Source organism: Cyrtonyx montezumae, unplaced genomic scaffold (genome assembly GCF_038088225.1).
Source record: "Cyrtonyx montezumae isolate F1298 unplaced genomic scaffold, pur_monq_1.0 scaffold_2, whole genome shotgun sequence".
Classification (NCBI taxonomy): domain Eukaryota; kingdom Metazoa; phylum Chordata; class Aves; order Galliformes; family Odontophoridae; genus Cyrtonyx; species Cyrtonyx montezumae.
The window spans coordinates 972,115-999,812 of record NW_027071936.1 but is presented as its reverse complement, the minus strand read 5'-3'; the positions used below and the strand labels follow the sequence as shown (position 1 = coordinate 999,812).

The 27,698-nt window shown below is 40.5% G+C and overlaps 2 protein-coding genes across 2 annotated transcripts; both read left to right on the top strand.

Annotated features, from left to right (window-relative positions):
* The first annotated feature begins 360 nt into the window (after positions 1-360).
* On the top strand, positions 361-18,601 carry ANXA10 (annexin A10). Its single transcript, XM_065736045.1, has 12 exons — positions 361-378; positions 6,237-6,318; positions 7,915-8,009; positions 8,765-8,878; positions 10,632-10,722; positions 11,346-11,425; positions 13,409-13,462; positions 13,586-13,679; positions 14,922-15,017; positions 15,645-15,703; positions 17,315-17,437; positions 18,533-18,601. The coding sequence occupies exons 1-12, from the start codon at positions 361-363 to the stop codon at positions 18,599-18,601; spliced, it is 975 nt and encodes a 324-aa protein (XP_065592117.1).
* Positions 18,602-19,014: 413 nt separating this feature from the next.
* On the top strand, positions 19,015-25,233 carry LOC136048558 (tripartite motif-containing protein 59-like). The gene is made up of 9 exons (XM_065736207.1): positions 19,015-19,556; positions 19,845-19,931; positions 20,136-20,369; positions 20,813-20,835; positions 21,639-21,784; positions 22,593-22,675; positions 22,766-22,867; positions 23,796-23,904; positions 24,959-25,233. Exons 1-9 carry the CDS (start codon positions 19,065-19,067, stop codon positions 24,991-24,993), a joined length of 1,311 nt encoding a protein of 436 aa, XP_065592279.1. The 5' UTR covers positions 19,015-19,064; the 3' UTR covers positions 24,994-25,233.
* Positions 25,234-27,698: the final 2,465 nt, after the last annotated feature.

Sequence of the window (27,698 nt, the reverse complement as noted above, 5' to 3'; positions counted from 1 at the left end):
AGGTGACCATTTTATTCTTTGTCTAGCTGAATTCTGATATTTTCAAAGTCAACACAGCAGAGCAGAGGGTGTTGTGCTAATGACTCTATTTACTTACGCTACAATCATATTTGTTCACATATGATTAATGCCTAAGCACACAGTGAACCTGTAAAGCCCAAGGACTTGCAGTACCAAGCAGTGCTCCTGCTCCACCGTTACCTTGGAGCCCAAAGTACGTGGTCGCAGTTTGGATGGTGTCACTTAATTCTCTAAGGTGCAGTAAGAGTTCATTATAACAATTTAGTTGACTGAACTGTTAGCTTTATTTTAGGAAAGCGACTACTCGGATCTGAACAGAACCCAGAGGCCTGCACCACCATGTACTGCGGAGCTTATGTGAGTATGAGTCTCTCTAGTCTTCCTACAATTTAATTGCTTCTGATTTACTGACACATCCTGGAACTCACTCTCCTCCACCAATAAAAATTCATCTTGTGAAGTTAATTTACCTGTGATTAGCATCTAACTCTGGTGTTAATGACAGCATACATAACACATCTGAAATGGAAACTAAGTATATAGAATTATCACTTCATGGTATGTGATTGTGAGTGCCTATCTGTGGCTCTGCTGTATTCGTGCTAAGATGCTGAATGAGGTACAAAAAGCACTCACAAGCAAATGGTAAACGTGAGCTGCTCCGATGAGATCAGCACAAGGTGCATAGAACCACAGCAGCACTCGGTGGGTTTCAGTTTTCAGAACCACATCAAGTAAATGCTTCAGCACTCATGCTTTTGGCTTTGTGCACAGTGTGAAGAATACTTTAAAACCAACAAATTATCTGTGTAAAAGCACTACAGCAGAGGAAAAGCTGCTGATAACTGCTCCTAACTAATTAACCACAGTAATAAATAGTTTCATTTGTTCCCTTCAAGAAAGTTCATGCTGCAAGCCACTATTACTTAATTTCTGACAGCCAAGCATAAAATTGTTTTTGTGCACCTGGGATACTGATAATTATGTTCACTACAGACTGTCATGTTCTTTTATTAATTATTAATAGGAATAACGAGTCATTCATCTCAAGTGCTTTCTGCATATGAATTCACAATAAAATCACTGATCAGGGCAGCACTTTCTGAGAGACAGACAGTTTTAACCTATGTTTTATTTGAGAGCATAACTGCCTTAATTATTCCAATCTCACAGGCAAAATATTCCTTCCTATAAAACTGCACTAAATATATTTGTTTTCCTGTAGAACTAGATACTGAATGGGTTTTACTGACAGGTTCGGTCTTCAATTTGGGATCTTCCACTGTTAATGAACTCAGTTTATAACCAAAAAGGGATTTTCTTGCCTTCCCGTTTTCTCTTTCAATAAATAACAGTTCACCTATTCCTGACAAGTAAGGCAGGACAAGCAGAATAACTTTATCTGAAAAATGTAGTAGACCCATTTCAGAGTGTCATTTCATCTACTGATTTATCAAAACCAACTGTGTTTCAAGAATTGGCATTGCATCTTCAAATGATGTGCTGCTTGGTATTAATGGTAGTAAATTATAACTTACAGGACAAATTTCCACTTAAGTCATTAAAGTTAATAAACTATATTTGAAATATAAAAAGACCGCAATAGCTTGGTAGTATTATCAGAAAATCTGAAAGATTATGTATTGATTTTTAACTGTGTGGGACAACTACACCAGCTATTTTAGTCTTCACTGGGTATAATTACTCTGCATTAGATCAGCCCATAAGACTGATGTAAGCAGATAGGAAACTTATGTTCCTAACTTGATCGTCTGAATTTCAACAAAATACCTCCAAATAACTGGTGAGATCATGCCTACTCCATCTGATCCTAAAAATATCAAAACAGTGATTAGCCTTTTTTTCCCTGTCAATTACAGAAACTAAACTAAAAATGGCAGTCAAATGTAGACAGTGTGATTTGAGATTTTAGTTATTTTTTCATGGAATGAATACAGACTTCCTCTGAAAGAGAGTATTTCTGTGGATTCTCAGGATAAGTTCTTACTCTTATTTCCATTTGCCCCATGTGCTGTGAGCTGGGAAGGGAGAGAAACTAAAGGAAATTTGCATGAACAAGCTCAGTGGTTTGCTGCTGGGGAGAAAGAACAGGGAGCTGTAATGTGGAGCCCAAGCAAGCACCTTCCCTTGGACATAGGTTCTTCTTCAAAATGAAACCAGTTAGAAAATAGCAGCAGTTTCAGCACATGACACTCAGCAACAAAACAGCAGAAAATCACTCTAAGAGCGTGAGCAAATCAGCAGTACAAAATGCAGGATCTACAAAGGACGGAGTGGTGAGACAGTCACATTAATTTCTTGTCTACACTCAAACACAACCTTAGATTGAGTATTACATTTAAGATACTTTCCAAAGAGCTCCAACATGTTAACATGCCACTGATTTAGAAATGCAAGACACACAGAAAAGGGATATAAAATATAGTTGATTTTTTAAGATTATTTTACTGTTCATGGTGCAAATATTCTTTTCTCTGTACATGGAAAAATGGATAGGATGGAGTCTACCTAGACTAAGAATGAAACGTACACCATACTCACAACAACAACTCAGATGGATTCAGCAGCACTGCATGACCTCATTATCCAAGATTACATACAAGAAACGGGCCCCAAAAGCACAGAAGTAGAATTACCAGAAACCAGATAGCAAGACATCTGTGTCCTCTCTAAAATAAAAATACAAGGAAAGACAGAAGGCTTTGGAGAAAGATGGCATTGTCTACATTTAGATGTCTCTCTCATTTCTGCTTCATATATTATTCCAGTGAAGCACATAACAAACAATAAACTCACAATAAATCAAAATTATTCATGAACTTCTGAATAAAGTTGCACATATCAGATATCACTGCAGAAGTAAAACTATCACACAGCATTTAGTTAGCTATTAATGCAGGCGTTTTATTGTAGTAGATATTCCCTGTGTGAAACATTCAGGCTAAGGAATCTAATTGCTCACTATCAGCAGAATGACTTAATGAATAAATATTATTACAAGGTTGTTCAAACTTGAAATTGTTTTCTCCATCACAAGATGGAAATTGCCTGAACTTTACATATCAGACACTGATAAAAAGCAGCCTCCGTTTTCAGAGATACTTTTGTTGAACTGCTGATGGCTTTGGTCAGGAAAAGTTGTAACTTCCTTGTACAGAAAGAAAGTGAAGTTCAAACACGATTTTCCAACCTTAAGAAGGATTTCACAGTCTGTACAAGGTCTTCCACAGTCGAGGGATAAAAACCTTACAAGCCTAGAAATCCATATGTTTGAAACTACTTCTGTCGTGATCAAGCCCTCCATTATTCTTGTGGAAACATTCATTCATATGATGCCTTATTTCATTTATACTGTTTCACAACTAAAGATATGCACTCAAAAATGTAGTTCCAAGGACTAGACAAGAACACAGTTAAAACATTTGTTTAGTCATTTATTCGCGACTATAAATGTTGAGAAGATGGTTTGCTTTTGACACCACAAACCTGAGTTAGTGAAAGGAAATACCAGTCTTCCTGCACAGTGAAGCCATTCACAGCTGTTGCCAAAATGAAGACCCAGTATCGCTGTTTTGCCTTAGATTTGAATGAATGCATACATGTCTGAGATTTTCTCTCCTCCTACCATCCTTCTGACCAGCAAGTACAGAAACAGGTTCAGAGAGCACCCCAGCAACAAGTCAGCTATACTTATACTTTCTGCCATAGGTTTATACTCTAAACTAGAATACATTGAGTCTTACATCTGCAACTCAAACTCCATTCACAACCTATTATCCTTCATGATCATTCTCATCAAAAAAATTTCTGGTTTTGGCAGCCTTTGCAAAGTACGTGATAGCACTTATGTTTTGGACTTAAGCTCTCCTTCTCAAGATTGATGAGCTACTTCAGCAACTCAGACGTTCCAAGGCATGAACTACAAAGGCAGAAAACTAAATTCGATTTCTGTAACTCAGAACATAAACCAACATATTTCTTTTGTGTCTGCATTCTTAACAGTCTTCCCACAGCCCATTCTATAACGGTTTTGTTTATCAGAAAGTTTCAGTGTGGCTCGCCAAGCTTCCCTACCTAGCAGCCACAGAACTTACACATTCCTGCCTCCCTAGACACCTAGCTTTCTCTCTCAGTATTACCTGACATGCGAGCAAGGAGTAAGGGAAAATAATCACCTCAGCTAACACCTTTCACCCCACACAGCCAAACAGCACTTGAAATCCACATTCCTACAAACAGCACAAGTCTAGAAAACTTCTGGTGAAAAACATTTGAAAAGCACACATACACACACAAAAAAACCCACTACAAACCATAAGGGAAAAAATAAACACTTTCTGAAGCTACTTATAACCAACAGATATGTTATGTGACCAGCAAGACCCATGCACTGGAAAAGAGCTTGAAAATGAATCTGCATAAGACATCAACTCAACTAAATGAATAATACCAAACAACACTACAGTAAAAACATTCTAGACAAATCAATGCAATGGAAAAAAGACAAACAGGATAAAGGGAAAATACTCGCTTGTATCCTTGGCTCACAACAGGAAACTCCAAAGGAACAATCTCAAAATGAAAAAATCCTTCCCTAGTGGTGGTCAGCCCTTAAATGGGGTCTGGGAGAGGTGGAGCCACTCAGCTGTGCTCCTGCAGCTGACTCAATGCCGCCCTCTGGTGATCCATCAGTGCTTCAGGCCATGATTTAAGTTACCATGCTGTCTGCAATTCATTTTTGGTATCACATTATGTATCACCTTATAAAAATCGGTAAGGTCTCATCATCATCTCTACAGCTAGAGTTTCTCCCCTTATCTGCAGGTTTTTTTCTCACATTTTCCCTGATTTTTTTAAATAAGATGATACCATGAATTTTATGGTTGGCCATAAATGTAGGACACTGTCTTTAAAATGAAAAGCAAACTGCAGAAAAACAGATGTCTATCAGCAAGTATTTCCTTCCTTGCATAAAGTAACTCCTTCAAAAACTTTAACCTTCTGATGAAGCACTCTTTTCCTCATTATGCCATCAACGATTTTTTTGTCTATATATTTATTTGGTTGGTAGATCTGAGTAACCAAAAGGAATCATCAAACAGATCAAGAAATGATATTTTTCTTTTCTTCAAACATATCCATTTCTTGCTTGTTGCTGTTTAAACCCTTAACTAAAACTAAAAGCCAAAGAAGCATGTCAGTAGTGTCCAAACACTAAACTGGTACGGGTACATCATCACTGCTGCAGGTGCCGCAGACAAAAGGCTGCGAGTGTATTTAAAGTGAGTAAACAAAAAAAGAGAGTAATTAATGCAATTAGACCCCCTGATTCTAAGAGGCATTTGTATAAATATGCCCTTTGTGTTTGTAAATTCTATCCAATTTGCTGTTGAAATAAAAATGTCAAGTTATTGAAATCATTTTAACCAAATGTATTTACTAAGAACAGGAATCGTTACAAAAGACAACTGTTGTGCAGGGCGAGTCTGAAATGACAGGTGTAATCCTCACAGGAGATAAAGGGACTAATGGAGCTACAGAGCTCAGCAGCATCGAACCTCAGTCATTTTCATCTCTATGGAAATCTGTGATACTATTCAGATAAGGAAATCAATTATATTTACTATTCATGGATTTCGTTAGAAGAATAAGAAACACTGTATGAAACAAATTATCACTATGAATAAACTATGAATCATTTAATCAGTTAAAAAGCAACCAGAAAAGTGATGTTGACTTCCACATGGCATGGCAGATACCCCATGCTACGTCCTGTAGTGGCAATGCTCAGTCACAGCCTGAAGCAGTGATGGAGCAGCTGGTGGGAAGGCAGGGCCAACCCAGGGGAGCTCAGGTGCATGCAATGTATCTGATCAACCAAAAGGGCTGGAGCCAGGATCCACCCCTTCCCAGCCCTCACTTCAGGGCTGGCAGCGGACAAAAGAGCATCTCTCTTAGATATCTATTTGATGCCTTCTAAAGGTAAACAGCTCTTTTCTTTCGATTTTGTTTGGGTTTGTTCTTGCTGAAGATTTTGCTACCTTGCTGTTATTGTGTATTTTCCATCTTATTGTAACATTACTCTTAGAATGCAAAACATTTCATCTTATGTGGTTGTTGATTCTTGCTTGATTTGTATACGTAGTTAGAGGATGTAAAGTAATGCAACTAAAAGTTTCTTTTTTCTTTAGCAGATACAAGGAACAATTTTTCCAGCTCCGAATTTTAACCCCATTACGGATGCTCAATTGCTAGGAGGGGCTCTACAGGGAATTAGTAAGTATGCTGATATATTTTAATGTGTTTATTATCACATAATAATGCAAAATGAACGTGTATATGTACTCACAAAAAAGAAAAATGTCAATACACGTGCTGGTTCTTCAAGGTATCATTTACTGGTGCTATCCAAGCAAATTATGTGCTTGGATTTGCAGGAGTTCAGAGGTTTTGTTTTCAGGCTATGAATAAAAATATGTCTAATGAGACTCTTCTTTGTTTCAAATTTGATTACAGTTGAACTCTTGGTTTTGCTGAGGGTTCAGAGGTTTTTTTTTTGTCATCCCATGAAACGGGTTCCTCATGTTGAGTATGTTGTCTGCGATGGAACTTTATTTTCTGATGTTTTTCACGGGACTGCGTGGCACCATATCTTGTTTTCCATACAGTTCCTTTAATGGAAAAGTGAGGTTTCACTTGTAGTGTCAACTGAGACACCACAGAATAGATATTGAGAACAACATGAACTGTTTTTCTGAAGCGCATTACAAATGAAGCCTTATTTAAGTATTTTGCTGGACTTCAATTAGCATCTTTAATGCCATTTGCTAATATGGCAAGTCAAGGATGATTATTGTCACTAACTACTGTAAATAGACACACACACAGTAGTCCTCCTTTTAAGTTTGCCAGGTGACGAATATAGTACTAAGTCCCAGTGTCAAAGGAAGATGGCACAATATGGTGTTCAGCTTACAGAAGTTTAGATCTTCGTAGTCTTTGCAAGTACTCACACCCCCCATTTCTTGCACACAACGTGCATCTTCTTGAGGAGGTTCAGTCAGAAGTTATTTAGGCAATCAAGTATTTCTGGAATCCTCCCTCTCTTTACTGAAGAGACTGTATAAACTGTGCAGACTCCTAATAACTTTATTTTTCTGATGAGTAAGAGAAACCTTTATGCACAGAGTTTCAGTAATGCATCTGTCTTTTGATGGAAATTAAACTGATATGAAATCAGTGTAGCACAAAAAGCTGTTCTAATTATGGCTAGATGGCCTACACAACAACTAAACTTACTGCATTATGAGCAAACAGACTTAATCTGACAGCTTATTTCAAAATATTTTTGAAATATTTTGAAATATTTACCAAAAATGGCACCCAATGTTCCATTCCACTGTGTCAGAATGGAACCTACCAGTGGTAGATCATATGACAAAATCTGCCTAACAAAGCTGAAGAAGCTCCAGGATTCATGTTCATAACACATCTATATGTGCATAAAGAGCAGTGATTTGCAGCGGCCTCAGGATGTTTCTCCGTTCAGATGGTAGCTCACCTCCATGCTTTGTGGCTGAACTTGTCCCTGCTGAGTGTAATGAGGTCAAATGATTTACTCCTGTGGATGTGTATCTGTTGGAACACCATTAAAATGCTGAATGGACTGAAACAACCAAGAGCTGTCTTATAGGATGGAGAGAATTCAAAATTGATAAAGTAACTTTCAGAACGCATTAGTCGTTTCCTTTTCCCAAGCAGTTAATACTGATGAGTTACGGAATTTACCTGTAAGCTTGAACAAAACAGGAGCAATCACAAACCTAAGTAAAGATTTGTTAACTGAGAATCTGTGTTGTGTTTCTTGTCCAGGTTGTGAAAAAGATGTGTTGATTGACATCCTAACACAGCGCTGCAATTCCCAGCGCCTTCTCATTGCGGAGGCGTACGGAGACATGTATGGCAGGGTATGGCACAACCGCGCCGTGCTTTCCTTACTGCTGTCCCTCCTCTTTCTGGTACAGTTGGTCAGTCTTTCTCTCAGGTCAGTCACTGGAATTGAAAGCCTGCAGGACAGCTGGTTGGCACACAAATCTGCTCACATAACAAATCTGAAGGCTTCAAACTATCATGTACATGGCAGAACATCTGCCACAAAGTATGGAAGGAAGAAGACATGCCAAGTTTCTTCTTCCGTATTCTATTTCTCTTTTGACACAGTCTTCCTGTAATCCAAAGCTGATATTTTTATGTACTGGGAGCAATAAGAGTGATATAAATATATATATATATTTAACTAATCACATAGTGAATAAGACAGAAGAAAGTAAGGGACATTGCCTGTGTGTTACAGGGTTTAACTTCTGCGGGCTTAGCTCTTGCACACTGACGCAGGCAATCTGCTATGGGAAGTTGCAGATTCTCTGCTGTGGGGCTTGTGTCTCCAAGGCCTTAAGAAGCAGTTGCACTTGAACCCCTGAATTTTCTTCTGTTTTCTAGTGAACTGAAAATCAAGAAGCCTATACAGACCACTTGCTTATTGTCTATTGCATCTCACGTGACTATTTAAAAGAAGTAGGTTTTATTTTAAGTAACAAATCTTTTTAACCTGAGGAAGACTTCATTCCTTTACAGAGAAAACTACTAATATTTCAAGCTGTTTTTCAGGAAATAATCCTTTGTTTTTATGTTTGTTTTGTGTGTGCGTGCGTTGTTTTTTAAGGATTTGATTACAGACCTGAAAGAGAATCTCTCTCATCACTTCAAAGAAGTCATGGTTGGCCTGATGTATCCACCTGCATCCTATGATGCTCATGAGCTCTGGCATGCCTTGAAGGTAGTGGCCTAATTAACAGCTACTCAAACACATGGTTACATTATTCAAGATATTTTAAGTTATTTTTTTACTTATATATTTAAATGCTTGGTAAACAACAAGAAAGATGTTTCATAGTACACTGGTATGTGAGTGCTACATGAAGTTAATTTAGTTGTTATGCTACAAACAAAAAGTACTAACCTAGTTATATAACAAATACACTGTGGCAAAGTGGTTAAAAGAAAATACTTACACCAGCAAGCATAAGGCCCTAGTTTTGTGAACATTTAAGTATGTTACTAACAACATGGGTGCGTTAATTACTGGCTAGGAAGTCATTCCTGTCAGAGGATCCTGTCTTTATTGCAGTGGGTATTTGGGGAAAAGCCAAAGCAGCAACCATTTCCACTCCTTGTCTCAAGTCTCTGCACGGGTGCATGCACTAAGGCTCTCTCTTGGGAGTGAACAATATCTACTGGTGGAATCTGTATAAATTACTCTGTGGCAAAGCAACAATCATTCAAATTGAACTGATTGCTTACTTAAAATTAAGACGTGTCTGTTCTTCTCAAGACCTGAACCTGTGTTATTTAAACAATCAAATTCTACTAATCAAAAACAAGCTTTATTTTTCCAACTCCTTGCAGTTAAATGCTAAAATCCATTACTGTGTGTCACTGTGGAACCCAAAAGTACAAACAGGTTAATAAAGGACTTGAATGATTATTAGTAAAGAAGTTTGCTCTTGGCTACTAATAATAATTCTTCACAAATTCTTTCTCAGGAAATCCCTAAATAGCCAAATCCTGAAAGAAGGGAAGGCATACTCTAATGGACGCTGTTTTCTTAACTTTCCACAAACATTTGCAACGGAGATAAAGATTACATGGCTCTGAGCAAGAGCCTCTTTCAAAGAACAGACTAAGTTGCTTTGTAAGTGTCTTTCAGACAGGGAAACTGATGTACTTTTAAGAACTCTGATGCGCTCTCTAAAGTACAGTTGGCATTAAAAGGATTAGTTGTCACTGGTACGATTGGAAGCGTGGCTTTTATCAGTGCTGTGGACAACATCAGCAAAGTTAAATTTTATCTCAATGTGATCTGAAGTTGAACTTCTCAGTACTCCCAATCTGGATTCATGTGTCCTCAGGCTCAAAGTCATGTTCTCCCATTACCTCAGATGTAGGATACTTAGCAACAACATACATCTGTGTACAGAAAGCCGCCGTGAGTCTTATTGTCAACTCAAGTTCAGGAAATGAATTAGAATCCTGTGAGGAAGTACAATGACTTGCAGCTCTGCATGAGTGGCTGTGATGCTTTCTCTGAACTACCAAGTTCTGTGGTAAACATTTTAGATAATAACATTCCCAAATGGATGAGAGAAAAAGACAAAAACACTACGTGGCACTGCTGTTCTTGTCCACTTCAGACTGCCACTTGTTGACGTGCCTACTCAATCTTTGCATCTCATTTGTTTCAGTAAATCCTCAATTCTTATTCAAGCTCTCAAAGTCTTCCCCCTGTTTTTTTCAAGAGCAGTCTTGCTCCTTTCCCTGATTATCTATTCTGAATTTCAGACTAAGATTTGCTGTACAGGTTTCTACTATTAATTTTAAGTCATATTCCATTTAAGCCAGTATGCTGTGCAAAGGTACACCACACATTGCTGCAGAAGCAACTGGTATTCTTTTGTTACACCTAATAAAGCTTTTTTTTTTTCTGAAAGCTGTGGTTTCTAATGATTTTCTATTTATTTTTTCCTACACAGGGAGTCAACACAGAAGAAAAATGTCTAATCGACATTTTAGCCTCAAGATCAAATACAGAGATATTCCAGATGAAAGAAGCCTACTTAATGCGTAATGTACTTTACAAGTGTACAGTAGCAGCTCTAATATGTGTATCATGCTGGATGTATCAGCATGACTGAGGGAACTACATTACAAAAGTGACTTCTCAGCATGGTTCCCTTCTTCTTCCTCCCTCTCTGTATTTATGTTTCAAACCCTGAAGCAAAATGAGTCCAGTTGAACATATGTCATAGTATTTTGCAGCTGTATTGCTGCCTGTTACGATTAAAATAGCTGGCAGCCACGTTTGGGGATTGTCATAAACCTTTGCACGTGTTTTTCAGAAGTGCATCAACTGTTTTTCTCAGGAAGCATTTGTTAAGGCTGAATACTCAACTCACCTTCCTTGGAGGTGTGCTTCTGTATCCCAGAATCATGTAGCAGCAGCAGTGGCAGGGCTGCCAGGCATGGGCAGGAGGACGGGTGAGCTGTGCAGCAGCTGAGGCCTGGCAGAGCAGAGCTCCTCTGCAGTTAGGTCCCTGCAGAACCTGCACGAGTTCCTGTGGAATAATTTTTAATACCTTTAGAAAACAAGCATGTATTTGCACCCTATGCGTTTACCCTTCTTTTTCATGAGTGATGTTCAGAGCACATTTGTTTACTTGACTTTTCCTGTTTTTGTTTCAATCTAGAATACAACAATGATCTTCAACAAGATATCGATTCTGAGACTTCAGGTCACTTCAGAGATACTCTTATGAACCTTGCTCAGGTACTGTAAAAACAATGAGTAGTGTGATACTGTAGTGGCAATGCTCAGTCGCAGCCTGAAGCAGTGGGAGGAGCATGTGGTGGGAAGGCAGGGCCAACCCAGGGGAGCTCAGGTGTGTGCAGGGTACCTGAGTGACCCGAGCCATCCTGGCTCTGCTCCTTCCCAGACCTCATTTAAGGGTTGGCAGGGCAGGTGAGGGCGTCTCTCACTGGAGATCCCTGTCTACCTGGGGCCTTTCAAAGGTAAGCAGCTCTTTCCCTTCAGTTCTGTGGCTGCTGCATTTGGCCTTGTTCTCATTTGCTGTAGCCCAAGACTTTGCCCTTCTGCCATTATCATGGTGTTTTCCATCCAATTATAGCATTACCGACACATATATAAAAAACTTCAGAGTGATTTTTGATATTATTGAAGAAGTTTTAAATGTTAATTGCAGACCAAGTTAACTCAGTAGGACTGCACTTTTGAACAAGAGAGTGGAAAGAGAAGGGAAAGAGAGCTGGAATTTTTTCATCTACTTTGACTTCTATTTTGCTTTTCTGATGGAGGCAAAGATCAGTGCTTTGTTAGGAAGTCCCAGTGCTGACCCTCTGCTCAACGTGTTTCATTTCAAAAGGAGTCCACTTTCATGTACAAACTAATACTGTTTTTAAGAACAGATAGCTCATCATTGAGTCTAGGCAATATCTGACAACACGGACATATCCATATTTGCCTATGAAAGAAAGTATTAAGCAGCTCCTTGTTTTAAACATTATGTTCTTTGCGCTGTTCCGTATGTCCAGTCACAGTACACAAGCATTGCTACCACACAGCAACTTTGACATGGTATTATAATTTGCACTTCTATGCTACAGCTCTCGTGGTCTTTGTGAGGTCACAAGTTTTCGTTCCCACTGTAGTCACTGCGTTCATTGTTTTCAAGATGTGTTGTAACCCAGAGAAATAATGGCAAAAGTCATGCCAGCAACCTGAGGTGCAGTTACATTTCTATGTATGTTTGTCTGCTTAGGGAAAATGTTTCTTATTAAGATATGAAATAATAATAGGCCTCACTGAGGCACAGAGATTAAGAGCAGATGTTTCATGGGTAGAAACTATAAATGGGAAACATTTTATCTAATATTGGAGGCTTTCCCTCTAATAATGGAATTTCTTCCATGTTTAAAAAGTGAAGGGCTATCATCAAGGCAACTTCGCTACATATCAGCAGCTTCTTAGCTAATGAGGTCTAACTTATTTGTTTCAAGAAAAAAGAGTGGTTGTAGGAAATGCCAGTTTTGCTAACCTATGCTGTCTGTCTCTGAAGACTGCTAACTGAATCGTCCATGTCTGGGTAGGGTCCTGTATTAAAAGTCAGTGGTATTTAATTGGTTCTAGTGCTGTGTAACTCAGAGAAAAGTATTCCATAGCAATGTTTCCAGTGTATCCTTAGGTGGGTTTTGTTTTTGGAAACACACTGCTTTGATTTCTAGTAAATGTGATGATGATGATCTAGTAAAAATGACTGAGGACACACGCATCTGACTGCAAGCAATAAGGCAGTCAAAAAATCAGTGTTACTTCATGTGTTTGCTCGTACAGTTTGCACAGGGAGCAGGGATTTTCCTGGCAGTGCGCATTGATATGGAATAAGCAGTCAATGGCAAATGCTGCCTTCACACCTGCTTTCCCCTCACGGTTACATAGCACAGTAAACAACAGAGCATTCATAGTGCTGGGGTGGTGGTGGTAGCATTTCATTTAGAATCAGCATCAGGAGGGGATGGGTTTATGGGGGAAGTTAATCCACTTCCACAATTTTTTCGTCTCATAATATGGTCTAACATTTCAGAGTTCCTCTTTTTCAGAAGACATGAAGCCATAAATGAAAATTTGAGGGTATTTTCTATGGTTGCAAATTCAACTATTTAATATCCTGATCCACAGTAAGTATCTGTGTGATATTTCAAGAAATGAAACATAAGATCATTTCTTTTTCCCCAGGGAACGAGAATGGAAGGATATGCAGATCCTTCTTCAGCTGCTCAGGATGCAATGGTAAATACAGGCAGACGTGGGCATCTGTGACATTAAAAAAACAAACAAACAAATGCTAATGTTGAGAAGTGATTCAGAATTACTTAAAGTCTTCTGCATTATTTTCTTTCTCTGGTATAACAGATTCTATGGGAAGCTTGTCAGCAGAGAACAGGCGAACACAAAACCATGCTGCAAATGATCCTGTGCAACAGGAGTTACCAGCAGTTGTGGATGGGTAATGCAGTGGTTCAGGAAAAATCTGACTTGCTATGGGACCACGGTTTACATACAAAGCTCAGTGAGCAGCACAGTGTTAGCATGAAACCTAACTGTGAACGCTTGGAGCTCTCAGAATCTCACTGATGTTAATGGCATTTTGGAAGTAATGCAAAATTGAACTCGGCCTGCTGACTACAGGCATCTGTAGATACAACAGAGAGACCTCAGCCTAATGCGAGAGAGAAGAATGCACAGCCAAAGAAAGGCATGGGCTATGGCTGCACTGAGTGCGCACGCAGGACCAGAGATTTTTCTGAACTCTTTCCTTTGTTTTCACTCGTAGCTTAGAGCTGCTAAGGAAAACATCTTGTGAGAGGCAGTAGGGACGTTTTCAATGAGTGCTTGTATTCCAAAGCAGAGGAGTACATTGCAGTGTTGAAGCGTTTCTATGAAAGTTTCAAAGATGTTTTGAAAGGGAGACTTCAAGGCTCTCTCTTAAAGAACATAAGCACATGAAGAAACATAATGGGATGTTTTTATTTAAAACTGGAAAGTCAGATGTAATTAGAGATTGAGGGAAAGAAAAAAGAGAGGTCTTCCACTGCAGTTAGGAGATATGACTGCTCAATAACATGCTGGAGATATCTCTTGCTCTACTGTGGAAAAACGTCTGTGCAGTGACAAGCTTATATAATATGACAACGCATCTGGCTGTGCTAATATTCCCCCTCCACACAAGAGTCCTGCCTATAATTTAGTTCTCTGTAAGTTTTTTGAAACATGTCCTGCTTTCCCAAGGTTTATGCAAGCATGCACTGTATTTTTGTAACTAATTGTATTTTGTAATTAACTGTAAGACAGTTAATGCCCATGTGTAGGCAGTGACACCTCATGCATGCTGTGTGATGTCTTCTCATAATCTGGGAACATTTGGCCAGCTGTAGCCAAGCTGAGCATGGGACATGTCTTACTGACATGAAATTCTTACAGGTTTCATAAACAGAGATTGCAGGAGTGTTTATTAGAGCCTCCTGTGAAAAACAGACTTCGGTGCGCATTCATTTTCAACTGTATAGTGGCAGCCAGGTTTCAGATGACTCATTAGGACTGCCTTACTTGTGTGATATAAACTTAGTGCTGTAAACAAATACAGAGGAAAAAAATATAGTTATGGGTTACAGTAAGGAGTGTGGGGAGGGGGAGGAGAGGTGATCACTGTTAATGAACTAGAATGAAGTGAGACTTGTTTTCCTCCAAGTTTTCCAGGAGTTCCAAAATATCTCTGGGCAAGACCTGGTAGATGCCATTAACGACTGCTATGACGGATACTTCCAAGAATTGCTGGTTGCAATAGGTATGTGAAAATATTATCCTGTACTCTATATCTAGATGATATAGCAAGAATGCTTTTCTGACATGTTTCTCCACTTTCCTATGTTGTTTGATAAGAAGTTCAGAGATCGTTAGAAAAAGATACTTGAACAGGACTTCTATTGAATACTTAGTAAGTCTAGAAATGAATATGTGCAGCACCGTGGTTTAGTGGGTAGGGATGGTGTTAGGAGGATGGTTGGACTAGGTGATCTTGTAGGTCCTTTCCAACCTAATGTACGTATGAACCTATGAACAACTCCGTTCTTTGTATGATAACCAATTCAATGTGATCAGTGACAGGCGCATGAGCAACTGATTCCACGCACCTTACATCAATATCTGCAAACTTTTCAGGACTTCAATGGTATGCAGACAAGTTCTAAGCTTTATGTGCCCATTCATAATTGATTAATAACATTTCTACATGCATGTCCCTTGTTTTTAGTAAGCCATTGTCAATGCCAGACCTCTCTCTGTGATAAGTATACCCACGGCTGTGAGAAGCGGTACCTTAATTTTAAGCTGAGTCGCAGATATCACTGTAGAAGCAAATAGGAATGATTTCACAATGATTTCCTATTCACCTGTAGTAACATCTCTGTCCTAGTTCTCTGTGTCCGGGACAAGCCCTCCTACTTCGCTTCCAGGCTTTATTCTGCGATTCATGTAAGTCGTTGTCCTTCCCTCTTATGGTTCTCTTGCATACTCTGAAATGAATAGTTACAAATCAATCCTTGGAAGTGGGACTGCGTGCTTTAAAACTCGTGGCACCCGAATTCATTTCAAAGCAGCAGAGCCTATGCAACAGAAAATAGCAGAGTTTAACATCAGCACTAATAATGTCAATACTTAGTTTCTGTTACAGAGATCTGTCTGGCAAGTGCTTTCCTATTTATTTATTTATTTAACGGAGAGCTTTTACTTTCTTTGGACTATAGCTCCATCTGCTGTGCAGAACTGAATGTGCACTTTCCATACGAAGCAATTTTTTTCCCCTTCGGATTTAACAAATATTACAAATAGTTAAATGATGAATTAGCGTTAGTAGAAACCAAAGGGCCGGATTTTCTTGTGTGGCTCTATGTATATATGCAGGTTCTTCTATCTTTGCAAGTGCTAACACTAGCCCATGTGACTGACAAGGAGAAATGTAGGTAAATGCAAAGAAACAACTATAAATTCTTCCTAAACAACCCAGAGAAGACATATATTTTCACTGAAGAATGAGTAACAAAGCAAGATATCATTCTGTATTAAAAAAAAAAAATCAAGTTCAATCTCTTATGTACAATTTTTAAAGTATAATCTTTTAAATGTTATCTATAGAAGAGGATCACAGAAGTCAGCCATTAAGAATCATTTTAGGACAGGAATGGCAAAGGATTAGATTGAAGCCAAATCCACAGGGCAAAGCTAATTAAAATGAAGCAGAGCCCCAGTGTCCTCTTCCAGATGCTGCTGCTACTACTGTCACCTGTTTTAATTAAACCTGCAACAGGTGACAGCAAAGAAACAGAAAATCCTGCGGGTACAGGGAGGAGGCGTTGTTCTGAATAGCCAAAAAAGGATTCTGGCAGGTGATGTGACAAGGGTTAGGGATCCCTGACAACAGGGATGCTTCTCAAAGGTCCTGGGGAGAGTGCTTACAGACAGTGCGTGTGAAGCATTCAGGCAACTTGAGAAAGCTTCTAAGGACTAAGAACAAACATCTGCATCTTGTTTTCATTACAGTCTTTCTGTTTTCATCAACTTTTAGTGGGAGCATCAGCAAGGTTTTAATTGCACCTACTCTCGCAATCAAGCTGTGTCTGAAGCTTTTTATATCTCCACCGCAATACAGCACTTGTCCTGAACTCTCATGGTTGAACTCACAGACCATGATGGCTTACTGGAAAGATTTCAGTCTAGCCATCACACGGTTATCAAACTCTCCATACGTACCTCTATTATTGTCACTTCCTGCTTGCCTTTTGGGTAATGAGATTTCCCTCAGAAGGGACGGATCAGAAAATTGCCCATTTGGCTTTATATAGGACCTAAACTGGTCACCAGGACCTCAGAGCCATTCACATTACTGTTACTGCCACGAGATGTCTTCATTCTCCACCCAATTGTAGCGTGAATATTTGTTCAGAAACAGTGGAAATACAAGAGTGGAATACATCTTCATGGATGGCTAATTAATTGTCTGTCCTGAAAAATTGAAGTAACCATACAGGTAAGCAAACGTATATTGCCCAAATGTCAAGTTTCTTCATGTGTTCTTGTCTTTGTTAGGATTTTGGGTTTCACAATAAAACAGTCATAAGGATTCTCATTGCCAGGAGTGAAATCGATTTGATGACTATACGACAGCGGTACAAAGAGAGGTATGGCAAGTCTCTCTTTCACGACATTAAGGTAAGTTTTCCATCACTTTTACATACATTCAGCACAGGCACTATTTGCAGAGCCCCCTTGGAAAAATCCATTCAATCCCTATGGACTTAAAAAGCAACAAAAAAGAGCGAAGTGTCCCCAGTACACATTCTCAGTGCCTCAGACTTACATGGCTAAATGAGCAGCGAACTTTCAACTTGCTCTCAGCCTTTATGACTTTGTCTCTCCTCAGTAGTCAGGGAGGTATATAAAACACAGTAGAATAGATTATTCTGAGAAGTATTTTTCACGATCAGTTTCTTATGCTGATGGATATGACCCTTTGCACTGTCCTGCAAAGTTAATACCAGATTCCTGTTGTCTTTGTCCGCTGTTATCATTATGCGTTAAGTCTCAGTGTTCAGAGAAGGCTTTCCTCTAGTATTCCTGCTGTCTCTTAAACTGTCACTTTGCTACTTCTGAAATGACTCTTGCTAAGATACTCTGCTCTTTTTATGCTGCTGTATGCCAGCTGTCAGATGCACAGCAGCTGCAGGAAATTGCTTGCTGCGTTTTGCTATTGACCTTTAGAAGCGTTAAACAGAAATGATCACATTTTTTGAAGGTAAATCGTTCGTAAGCCCAAGAACCAAAGTCTGAGGTGAAATTAAAAAGTCCTGGCCCAGAATCCTTATGAAACCACTGCAATACTTCAGAAAATCCTAGCGGCACACTGCAATCCTTGACATGAACACAGAGAGAGGAAAGCCTGTTGTGAAGCTGTGGTTTAACCCAGCAGCAGCTCAGCACAGCACACTGTCTGCTCATGGCCAAGTCTCCTCAGTTTTATAGTTAATTTCACACTTTGTCACACAGCATAGGGATACCCCTGTGGCTGGTTTAGGTCAGAGCTGTCCCGGTTGTGTCCCTCAGCTCCTCAGTGTCGGGACAGCAGGGGAAGCTGAACAACTGAGGTGGCCTTGGTTGTGTGCAGCAGTGCTCAGCAAACAGCTAATGCATTAGTGTGGCCAAACAGCTCCTTCCTTAAAGACAGTACTGAACGCCACAAGGAACATGAGCTGTGCCCCAGCTGCAGCCAGCACGCGAGGACAGCCACAGGGTTGTGTTCCCTTGCAGCATTTTGCTTCAGGGCACTATGAGAGTGCTTTACTTGCTATCTGTGCCGGCGACGCTGAGGATTATTGATGGAGCAGGAGATGGATTTTGAAGGCTGTGCAAATCGATTTGAAGCGGAACCTGGAGCCACACGCAACGCCGTAACTGCAGGAGATGTGTAATCCACTTAGAAGAACAGATAATAAAGCTATCAGACATTGGATAATGTTAAATCTGTCTTGAGACGAGAGAAGCGCCAACAACGCAGCACAGCCTGACTGGAAGTGCGCGCGCTCGCAAAATGGCGGCGGCGGCGCTAGGGCCCGGCAGGCGAACCGAGGCGCGGCCTTTCGGCAGCGCCCGCAAGCTGCGCTTTGATTGGGGGCCGGGACCGCCAATCTCGCTCGTTATCCAATCGCCGCCGAGCCTTTCCGCGCCCCGCCCCGCTCGGCTCGGCGGCACTTCCTGGGCCGGCGGCGGTTGGAGCAGGCGGATGGCGGCGGGCCCGGGGGAGCAGGAGGCGCGGCCGCGCTGGGCAGCCTGCTCGTCGCAGATGGAGGCCAGCCTGACGTGCGCCGTGTGCCTGTGCCTCTTCGAGGAGCCGGTGACGCTGCCGCTGTGCTCGCACAACTTCTGCCGCGGCTGCGTGCTGGAGTGCCTGGCCTCGGCCGAGGCCGCCCGTCTGCAGCAGCAGCAGCGGGCCCAGGGGCAACCCCGCGCCGCGCGGGCGGGGCCGGCACCGGGAGCGGACGGCGGCGATGCGGCGGGGCCCCGTGTGTCGTGCCCGCTGTGCAGGAAGCTCTGCCCGCTGCCCCGCGGCGGCGCGGCCGCGCTGCCCGTCAACACCACGCTGGCGGAGGTGGTCAGGCTGTACCGCTCCAACGCGGCCCGGGCCGGCGGCGGCTGCCGCAAGCACCCGGGGCGGCTGCTGCAGCTCTACTGCAGGATGTGCCGCCGCGCGGGCTGCGGGCAGTGCGTGTCCGAGGAGCACCAGGGCGTCTTCCACTCCATCAACCTCATCGACACCGTGTACCAGGAGGAGCAGGTGAGCGCGCCGCGGCGAACGGCCGGCTGCGGTGGGGGGGGAGAGAAAGGAGATGCGTTTGCTCTGAAGTAGTCCTGCAGCCGTCGTTGCGACTTGTAGGTGATGAAAACAGCGCTTCAAAACAAATAACAAAAGCACGTGATGGCTTCAGGAAACCATTACGTATTGTTGTGAATCATCGCTTCTCTTAAAACACTGTGCCCCGCGATGTGGTTCCGGGCAACTACGGAAGTGTCTTTATTCTGTGCGGTTCACCAAGCCATAGTAAGCGTTTCTGTTGCCTTACAGTTGAACTTCTTCAGCAGCCTGAAGGAAATGAGAATAATAAATGAGAAGCTGATGAATGAAATCTCGAGCCCTCTGAACGACACTGACGTGAGTTAAACGTGCTGTTTTTTTAAGCTCATAGTTTCATATAATAGCTCAGTAACGGCCCTTTTGCTTTTGTGATAGGTTAAGCACAGCACGCAGCATGCTGCTGCTCTGTGCAGTAGCACACGTGCATCCTGAACTTCAAGACATGGCTCTGTGGTCATTGCTGCTGCCTCTTCATCAGTTGTTATGTTTTCACACTTCTAGGCCGTGCTGAATAACGAAGCCGAGATCATTGCACTGGCATTTGAAGAAATTTCCAAAACTCTGGAGATGAAGAAACAGCAGTTGACAGAAGATCTTGAAAACCGAAGAGGTAAAAAAGAGAAGGAGTTCCAGATTTGGAAGAAAATGAAAGAAACTCACAGGAAAACCATAGAGAACCTTTTGGACGATTGTGAAAAGCTTGTTCATGAATGTGATCCTCAGCATTTCCTGGAGGTAATGGCCTCTTTCTCTTCTCTTTCCCCACCTGGTATCGGTCGTACAGCCTTGCTCACATACTGTGCAGTGCTTGATATGTTGCAGAGAGTGATAAAGATTGGATCAGGAAAACCAGCTTAACAAAAAAAGTAACAAAGAATTAATACTGCTTTCTAACAGTGCTGTTCCCTTCAGAAACATTTGCAAAGCTTTCTTGAAAGATGATCAGTGATGTTTAGTGAATTCAGTAGATGCTGTTTTCTTCATGTTTAAGAGCGATTAGTATTGACTACATTTATTTGATGTTAATTGTTATGTTAATAGGTTTATCTCCTACAGCCTCCTGAAATGAAGGCAGGGAGTTGAATCTCAGAGCTGTTTTAGTAACACAGTAATCTTTTGTGAATTGGACAAAAATTTTGCAAATGCATCTGTCTTATGAATTCTTATTTTATTTTCAGGTGGCCTGTGGCTTGAATACAAGGTATATCTATTTCTTTTAACATTTTGTTGGTTCTCCTACAATGCTGAGATTGAAAACTAAAAGGACAATTGCTTTGCGTGTGGTCAGGTATATCACTGTACGATGAAGGAAATGTTTAGTAAATAACTCAGTAATGCCTTTTAGACTTTGGAATGCTCAGTATTCACACTCTTAGGCATTCTGTCAAGTTCCACGAGGAACTGTGTGTGATTGCAGACAAGTCAGTGTTTTGAATCAGATCACTGACCAAAATCAAATATGGGATTTGTCAGTGTGTTGTAACTGCCACTCTTTTGTGTTAAATTAAACTTGAGTATGCTGTATAGCTCTTTAAGAGTACGTCTGGAGATTCCACAGTGACTTCTTGTTCTGCTTGCTTTGTGCATGCCTGGCATATTTCTTCCTAAAAATTCTTAATTGCATCTATTGATGATGAGATGGCTTTTGAAGCAGAGTTTAAACAGGAGTGTTGGAAGTGGAGTTGTTTAGAATGTTCTAGGACATGCTAGCAATGCCCTCTGTAGGAGGAGAGTTAGTTAGATTCAGGCATAATGCTTTAATACTAGTTGTCAACCTTTTTGCTGAACTGCAGCTGTTTTCACTGTGTATTAAACCTTTGTCAAATGATCTGTCAAGGAGTAAGTTTAAGTTAAATGGGTCTGGGAAGCAGCATGTCACTAAAGACACGTTCTTTCCTGCTTTACTGATTTCTAATACTTTTTTCTTTTTATTAAGCAGCTGTAATCTTATTGTTGGAATGTAAGCCTTAAGAAATGTGTGCGTTTGTTTTTTTACTTTTCCAGGATGAAAACTCAGCTTGACTTGATGAATATAGCTTCTAGCTATAAAAAGCCACCAGAGTACACTCAGAAGAAAATAGATATCAAACCCGTGGTTAATGAAATCCTGGCTTTGAAGTTAACACCAGTTAATGTAGACATAAATAAAGGTAGGATAGAAGGGCATAGTGAAAGAACAAGACTCAGGACTTTGCTCTAGTAATCCACAACTTGTATCGATGGTTCAAAAAGAATTGCTATGGCAAGAGTATCCAAGAGTGAAGAAAGCATATGAGGAAACAGATAGAAAATAAAGGACTTTTGCTTCTAAATACGCTTTGCAGATGTTCTTTCTCTGGAATGTCCCTTGTCTGTATTTCTGGAGACTGGTGGAGTAATTACTGTAATTGACCTGTGCAGCCGTTGCTGCGTTGTTGCTGACGTAGCAGTTGCTTGGATGCTCTTATCCTATCGGGCAGGTGCCTGCAGGCATTTAGAGGAGCTGTCAGCAGGCCTCTATCACTGAACTTTAGCCAGCTACCAGGATTCTGATTAAGACAAGAAAACGTTGTTCTTAATTGGAATGTGTTTAGGTACAAAGGAACCCTTTGGTATGTAAAAATAGGAATAAGGTATTAATTTGTGTATGACTCTTATGTGATGACCATTGTAGCATAGGTTTCTCAGACTTCTGCTTTTTTGTTTTGCCTTTGCCTTTTTTAATAGAAGTCCAGTGTTAAGTGTCAGTACCTTTCAGATTTTACCTGCAGCCTGCGTTTCGTTGTCTGTTACCTTTTAGATATTTAAAAAGCTACTGATTTATTTTAATGGCATCAAGTTCATATTAAAGGGGTCTTTTTATTGGCTTATAAAAATAGGTGGTTTTCAGTTGTAACTTTTTGTTTCTCCTGAAAATGGTATCATTGTTTGCTGTGCTTTGTATGCACTCCATCTTGTTGGTTGCTTTGTTTCCTGCAGACTTACCTTCTGGAGGAAGTGAGAACTCTCCAGACAATATTACCAGAGAGGGGCAGGACCAGAATACACCCAACACATTTCTTGTAAGTTGTTGACCATGAGGTTGAGTTGCCGATGATCTGTTTTTCCTTATCAACAAAGAAATATAATGCCTGCTTCAAAATGTTTTTCAGCCAGTAGCAGGACAGGAGGAAGCTCTGACAGACAGCAGTCGGATCTGTACTCGCTTAATGTCAGTATCAGAAATGCCAGTGTTTCAAAACATGAGTCATGAGGTACGAATGAGCATCTGTTGTAAGTATGGATAAATTACTATTTGTTATGAGACAGCTTCTGATGTGTACTTTCATATTATCCATCTTTTGATTGTGGTTGTTTCATTTATATTGGTGCATACTTTATTTAACTGTTATCATATACACCTTTATCATTCTAATACAAATAAGCTTCTCTGTTGCCTGTCGTAATGGCAAAGGGACCCAGGATAAATAAGATGTCACAAAAAGAAGGAAAGGAACACTCACCCATCTGTAAGGATCTAGGTTCACAGAAAAGAACTCCAAAAAGGGAGCAATCTCCAACAGAAGATCCTTCCTCATCATCAGTCAGCCCTCAAATGTGGTCTGAGGGTTTTGAGAACTGCCTTCATCTGTGCTCCCAGGGCTGCCCGGGTCTTTCCTTCAGGTGCTCAGTCGGTGCTTCAGGCTGTGACTCAGCAGTTCCCATACAGCCGTGTTCTGTTTCCTGAAGATAATAGAAATTCCTCATATTTGGACATAAAGCTGAATCCAGCCTCTCTTTAGCATCATCTCCAATGATGTAATTATACAACAAGATAGGATTTTTTCCTTCCTACTTAATGGCAGTTATGTATGCTGGGTGTCTCAGTGTATATTGTTCTGTGCAGGAAGGGACTGGTTAATGGTTAGTGAAGTGTAGCTGGTAGTGAATCACACAATGTTCTGACAAGAATAATGGCAGAAGCATTATTCTTTTGTTTTGCTATTTTGGAGAACACCCTCTTACTATTCCCATTGCAAACATAATTCAGTATAGTTCATTATATCCAGTAAAGTACTAGAAGGTCATTTTTCATGAGTTTTTAAGAACTTGTCAGTGTCAAAGCTAGAGAAAGTTTTATAACCTCTGCACTCACAAGTAGTCCGTTTTGCTTAATAACAGGATCTTTTTCTGTACTTTCAGGAGCTGCGTTTCAAATACTACATGGAACGTCAGAAACCTAATAAGCTCAAGTTACAAACGTTGCCTGCAAGTAAAAAGTGTGAATTTGTGGCTGCTGAGGCTTTGAAGAGTAAGTCCTCAGGAATTCCTCTTGTATCTTCAAATACCAAAGCAAATAACGTGGATAGAGTAAAAGTGGAAATCCTGTCAAGAGAAAGCGGTATTGATAAGACAAGCTTTCCTGGAGCTAGTAATCATTGCATCCCATCCACCCGTGCTAAATTGTCTGAAACAAATGGTGACTTAAGCTTAGTTCATGAGAGAAGTTCAGAGGAAGCAACCACTCCAGCCTTACCAGAGAACTCTAAAGAACAAGAAATTAAAGAAAAGTTGCCAGTGCAGCCAGCAGCAGTTTCAGTACCCAACGCAATGGACACAAATTGTAGCGTTTCATTGGGCTTAAAGCCAGCAGCATCCGTAGCTGTTACTGTTTCAAATTCAGACATTTTAGATATTTTTGCTGTTGGTGCATGTAGCAACTCTTTACATAGACCTATTAAAGATGCAGCTACATGTTCCTTGAAAGGCAGTAAATGTGCTTTCCCTAAATTTTATCTAGACAAACGTGATTGTGACGATAAAACAGATAACAGGCATGAAAGCAGATTCAGAAAATGTAGCTCTGTTGCCAAAGCCAGAGTTTCTGATGCTTCAACCACTTGCAATTTAGAATCAGCAGGAAGTCAGAAAACAGTTTATTCTTCTTCCTATGGCAATTCAGAAAGAGAATGTTTTGCAGCATGGGAAATCAGTGATTCGTTTAAGACTTTGTCATTATTTCCATTTTTTAACCAATCTGAGAAGCCATCTGACCTAAAAGTATTATCTCACTTGGGAGAAAACGCCTCTCTAAAGAAAACTGTAGATGGTACACTGAAACCATCTGTCTCATGGGAACAAAACACTAACGCCTCAGAGTCCATCACAGCTGTACCTTACGGTACTTCAGAAACCACCACTGCAGCTGGAGTGAATGTTATCTCTGAGTCCTCCCTTCCCCCCAGCAGTTGTGTATTTTCCTGCAAAGATAAGAGTTTTCATTTACTTCCAAATGAAATTACTGGTGAAGATATTGTCAAAAGTACCTCTGATTCACTGACTTCCTCCTCTATGCTTTTGTCTAGAAATGGTACTGACAAAACCGAGAAAGAAAAAATGAAGTCTCTTGACAAAACACCTCTAAATGTAGGAAATTCTGCGTTTCCAGTTTGTGCAGAGCCTGCTTCTAGACTCAGTCATCGAAACTGTGAAGGCTCTTCTCTTTGTACGAACTCATCTGGGAACACTGCAAGTGCAGACATGCTTGCTAATGTTAATTCCTCTTGTACTCAGCCTTTATGTTCAGCAGCCCTTCCTCTTAACACTGAGAATGCATCTTCCTCTCAACTTAGCGTTACATCAATGAGACAAGAAATAAAGGTAAAACATGAAGGAAGCAGAGTTCCTGCTGGAAGCAGCTGTTCCTGTCCCAGGAGGGAAGAAGAATTGGAGTCCGTGCTGCGTCAGAGTCCAGCTCGCTCTGCTCCCACGGCGTGCAATGACTTGCCTTCATTTGGTTCAGCACTCGCAGTGAGCGAGGCCGGAGGAATGTCCAGTGACAGCGACTCTGACACTGAAGAGCTAAGCCAGACATCAGCATCCAGTGACACTGGCACTGCCTCAGAGTATTTTTCAGTTACAGAAGGCCAAGTATCTGCTAGAAGAAAATCAGAGGCGTGAAGAGAGAAATGGGACAGAACTACACTTACAACAGAATAAAATAAATGCTGCATAACATATTGTACAGTGGGCACGCCTGTCATTTTACAGCCGTTGTTCTTTATCATACTCCTGCTGCTAAGGTATGTGTTAGAAACATAGATGCTTAACAGCAAGTACACTGTACTAAGGTCATTTTTTTTCTAAAAATCCAAACTAAAGAACAGTGAAACGTGCTGCATCTTCCTGCAGACTTAAGAATGACTGCATGTGCTGTATCTTTCAGAGTGCAGACTGCAGGCAGTGCTGTTTGAGTATGTGAGTAGCAGGGAGACCGAGGTGCCTCTGATAGCAGGCTCAGCCAACACTCAGTACAGCAAGTGACACGGTGACACATCAGCCACGCTTCTGAAATGCTACACTTAGAAAAAGTAATTTCATTTTCAGTTCTCTTTGGCAGCAGTGTGGAAATTAGTTAATAAATACTTGCTGTTGATGGAATTATTATGAGAATACAGCGTTAAAAGCAAAATCTCCTTCAAACTTTGTTAAGGAAAAAGGAAATCGCACTTCCAACTATAAGTATTAATTATCCAGAGCTCACTGATGTTTTTATTTTGTGTTACATGAGGCATAGAGTCAAAATTGGGTCATTTCTAATTTATTCACCTGTCCTTTAAGAGAGGTGTGTGCTGTAGCTGTGAGAGGATACAGACAGTAGTGCAGTGTTTGCTTAAAGCTCCTTCACCTGGTGTCAGATCTTACTCTAACCCCACGGGACCTGGATGTGTCTGCTGGCAAGTATGAGATCTTCAATTCTGAAGCAGAATATTTCACATCCCTTGGAAATTTTTCAGTGTCATCTGAATAGTTGTGTTTTTTGTTTGCTTCCCAAGATTTCCAAATTCACATTTTAATTTCAGTCTGTGAGGCTTAGCCCTGTGCTTATTTTGACAGAATACGTAGAAATGCTTAGAATTAAATGAATGTTTTCTAAACTAGTTCTATTTGTTCTAAATTTTTGGCCTTAGTTTCTTGCTGCTAGTGAATTCCTCTATTAAATGTGCTGAAAAATAGTTTCAGATCTTGCTTATTTTCCCTTGGTATCTTCGTATCTTCTGGTAAGGAAGGTGGTAAAAATTCCTTAGTGTTACAATTCTTCATATTCATCCTTCAGTGTTGTTTTCTCTGTTCGTGCAGTTTTCTCCTGAGAATTGGGCTACCTTTATCTCAAAACATTTGTATGTTTTCTCAGAATGCAGAGGAAAGAAGTGTTTAAGAAGGAATAAAGTTAAATTTCTGTAAGGTAAAGGCATTACATGGTGATATGGCAGTCACGAATGGATCTCACTATAATGAAAACAGGAGCAGCAGCGACATATAAAGGCTTACAAAGCTTGTTGCTAGCATATTGTATTTCTGAAAACGGTAGGGTTTTTTACATCAACAAAAAATACCCTCTGTAACAGGGAGGTAACCTCCAGTAACCCTGCACGGTCTCTTTACATTGTTTACTTTCAATCCATCTTCTGCTAATTTCTATTTACAGTGTTTCAGGAGTGATTAAAATCAAGTTAAATACTTTCCCTTTAGTGGAAGAACAACTTAAAAAATAAGCAGACTGTGATGCACTGTTTTCAGCCACGGAAATGGTGGTGTGCAGTGCCAGTGCAGTCCTGAAACTGTCTTTTTGAGCACAACAAAGTGTAGTCTAAGTGTTCAATTGACAGATTATAGCTCAGCATGTAGCTTTCACAGGTAAAACAGGACACTACTTCTGTATTGGCCTTTTACAATAGGCCACTGTAAAATTACAGCCCAGATAGGCATTACAGCAACAGACTCAACGTATTTCTAATATTTTCAGAAGTTGATTCCATAGTTCTGACATAATCACATCTGGACTTGATTCTGTTTCACTGTTGTAAGAAGTCTTTTTCTCATTGTGAAAGTCATAGAAGGAGGGGTTTCTGACATCCACTACTGAAAGAAAACTGATGTGACTCACGCTTTAACAGGCAGTACTGTCTTCAGCATAAAATTAGTACACAATGATATAAGTCTGCTTTTCAGCCATAGTTATGTGCTTCCTTCTCAAATACGGTTTATTTTGACTTGACTACCTGGTCAGTGAACTGTGCATTAGCTAGAAAGATTACTCCGTCA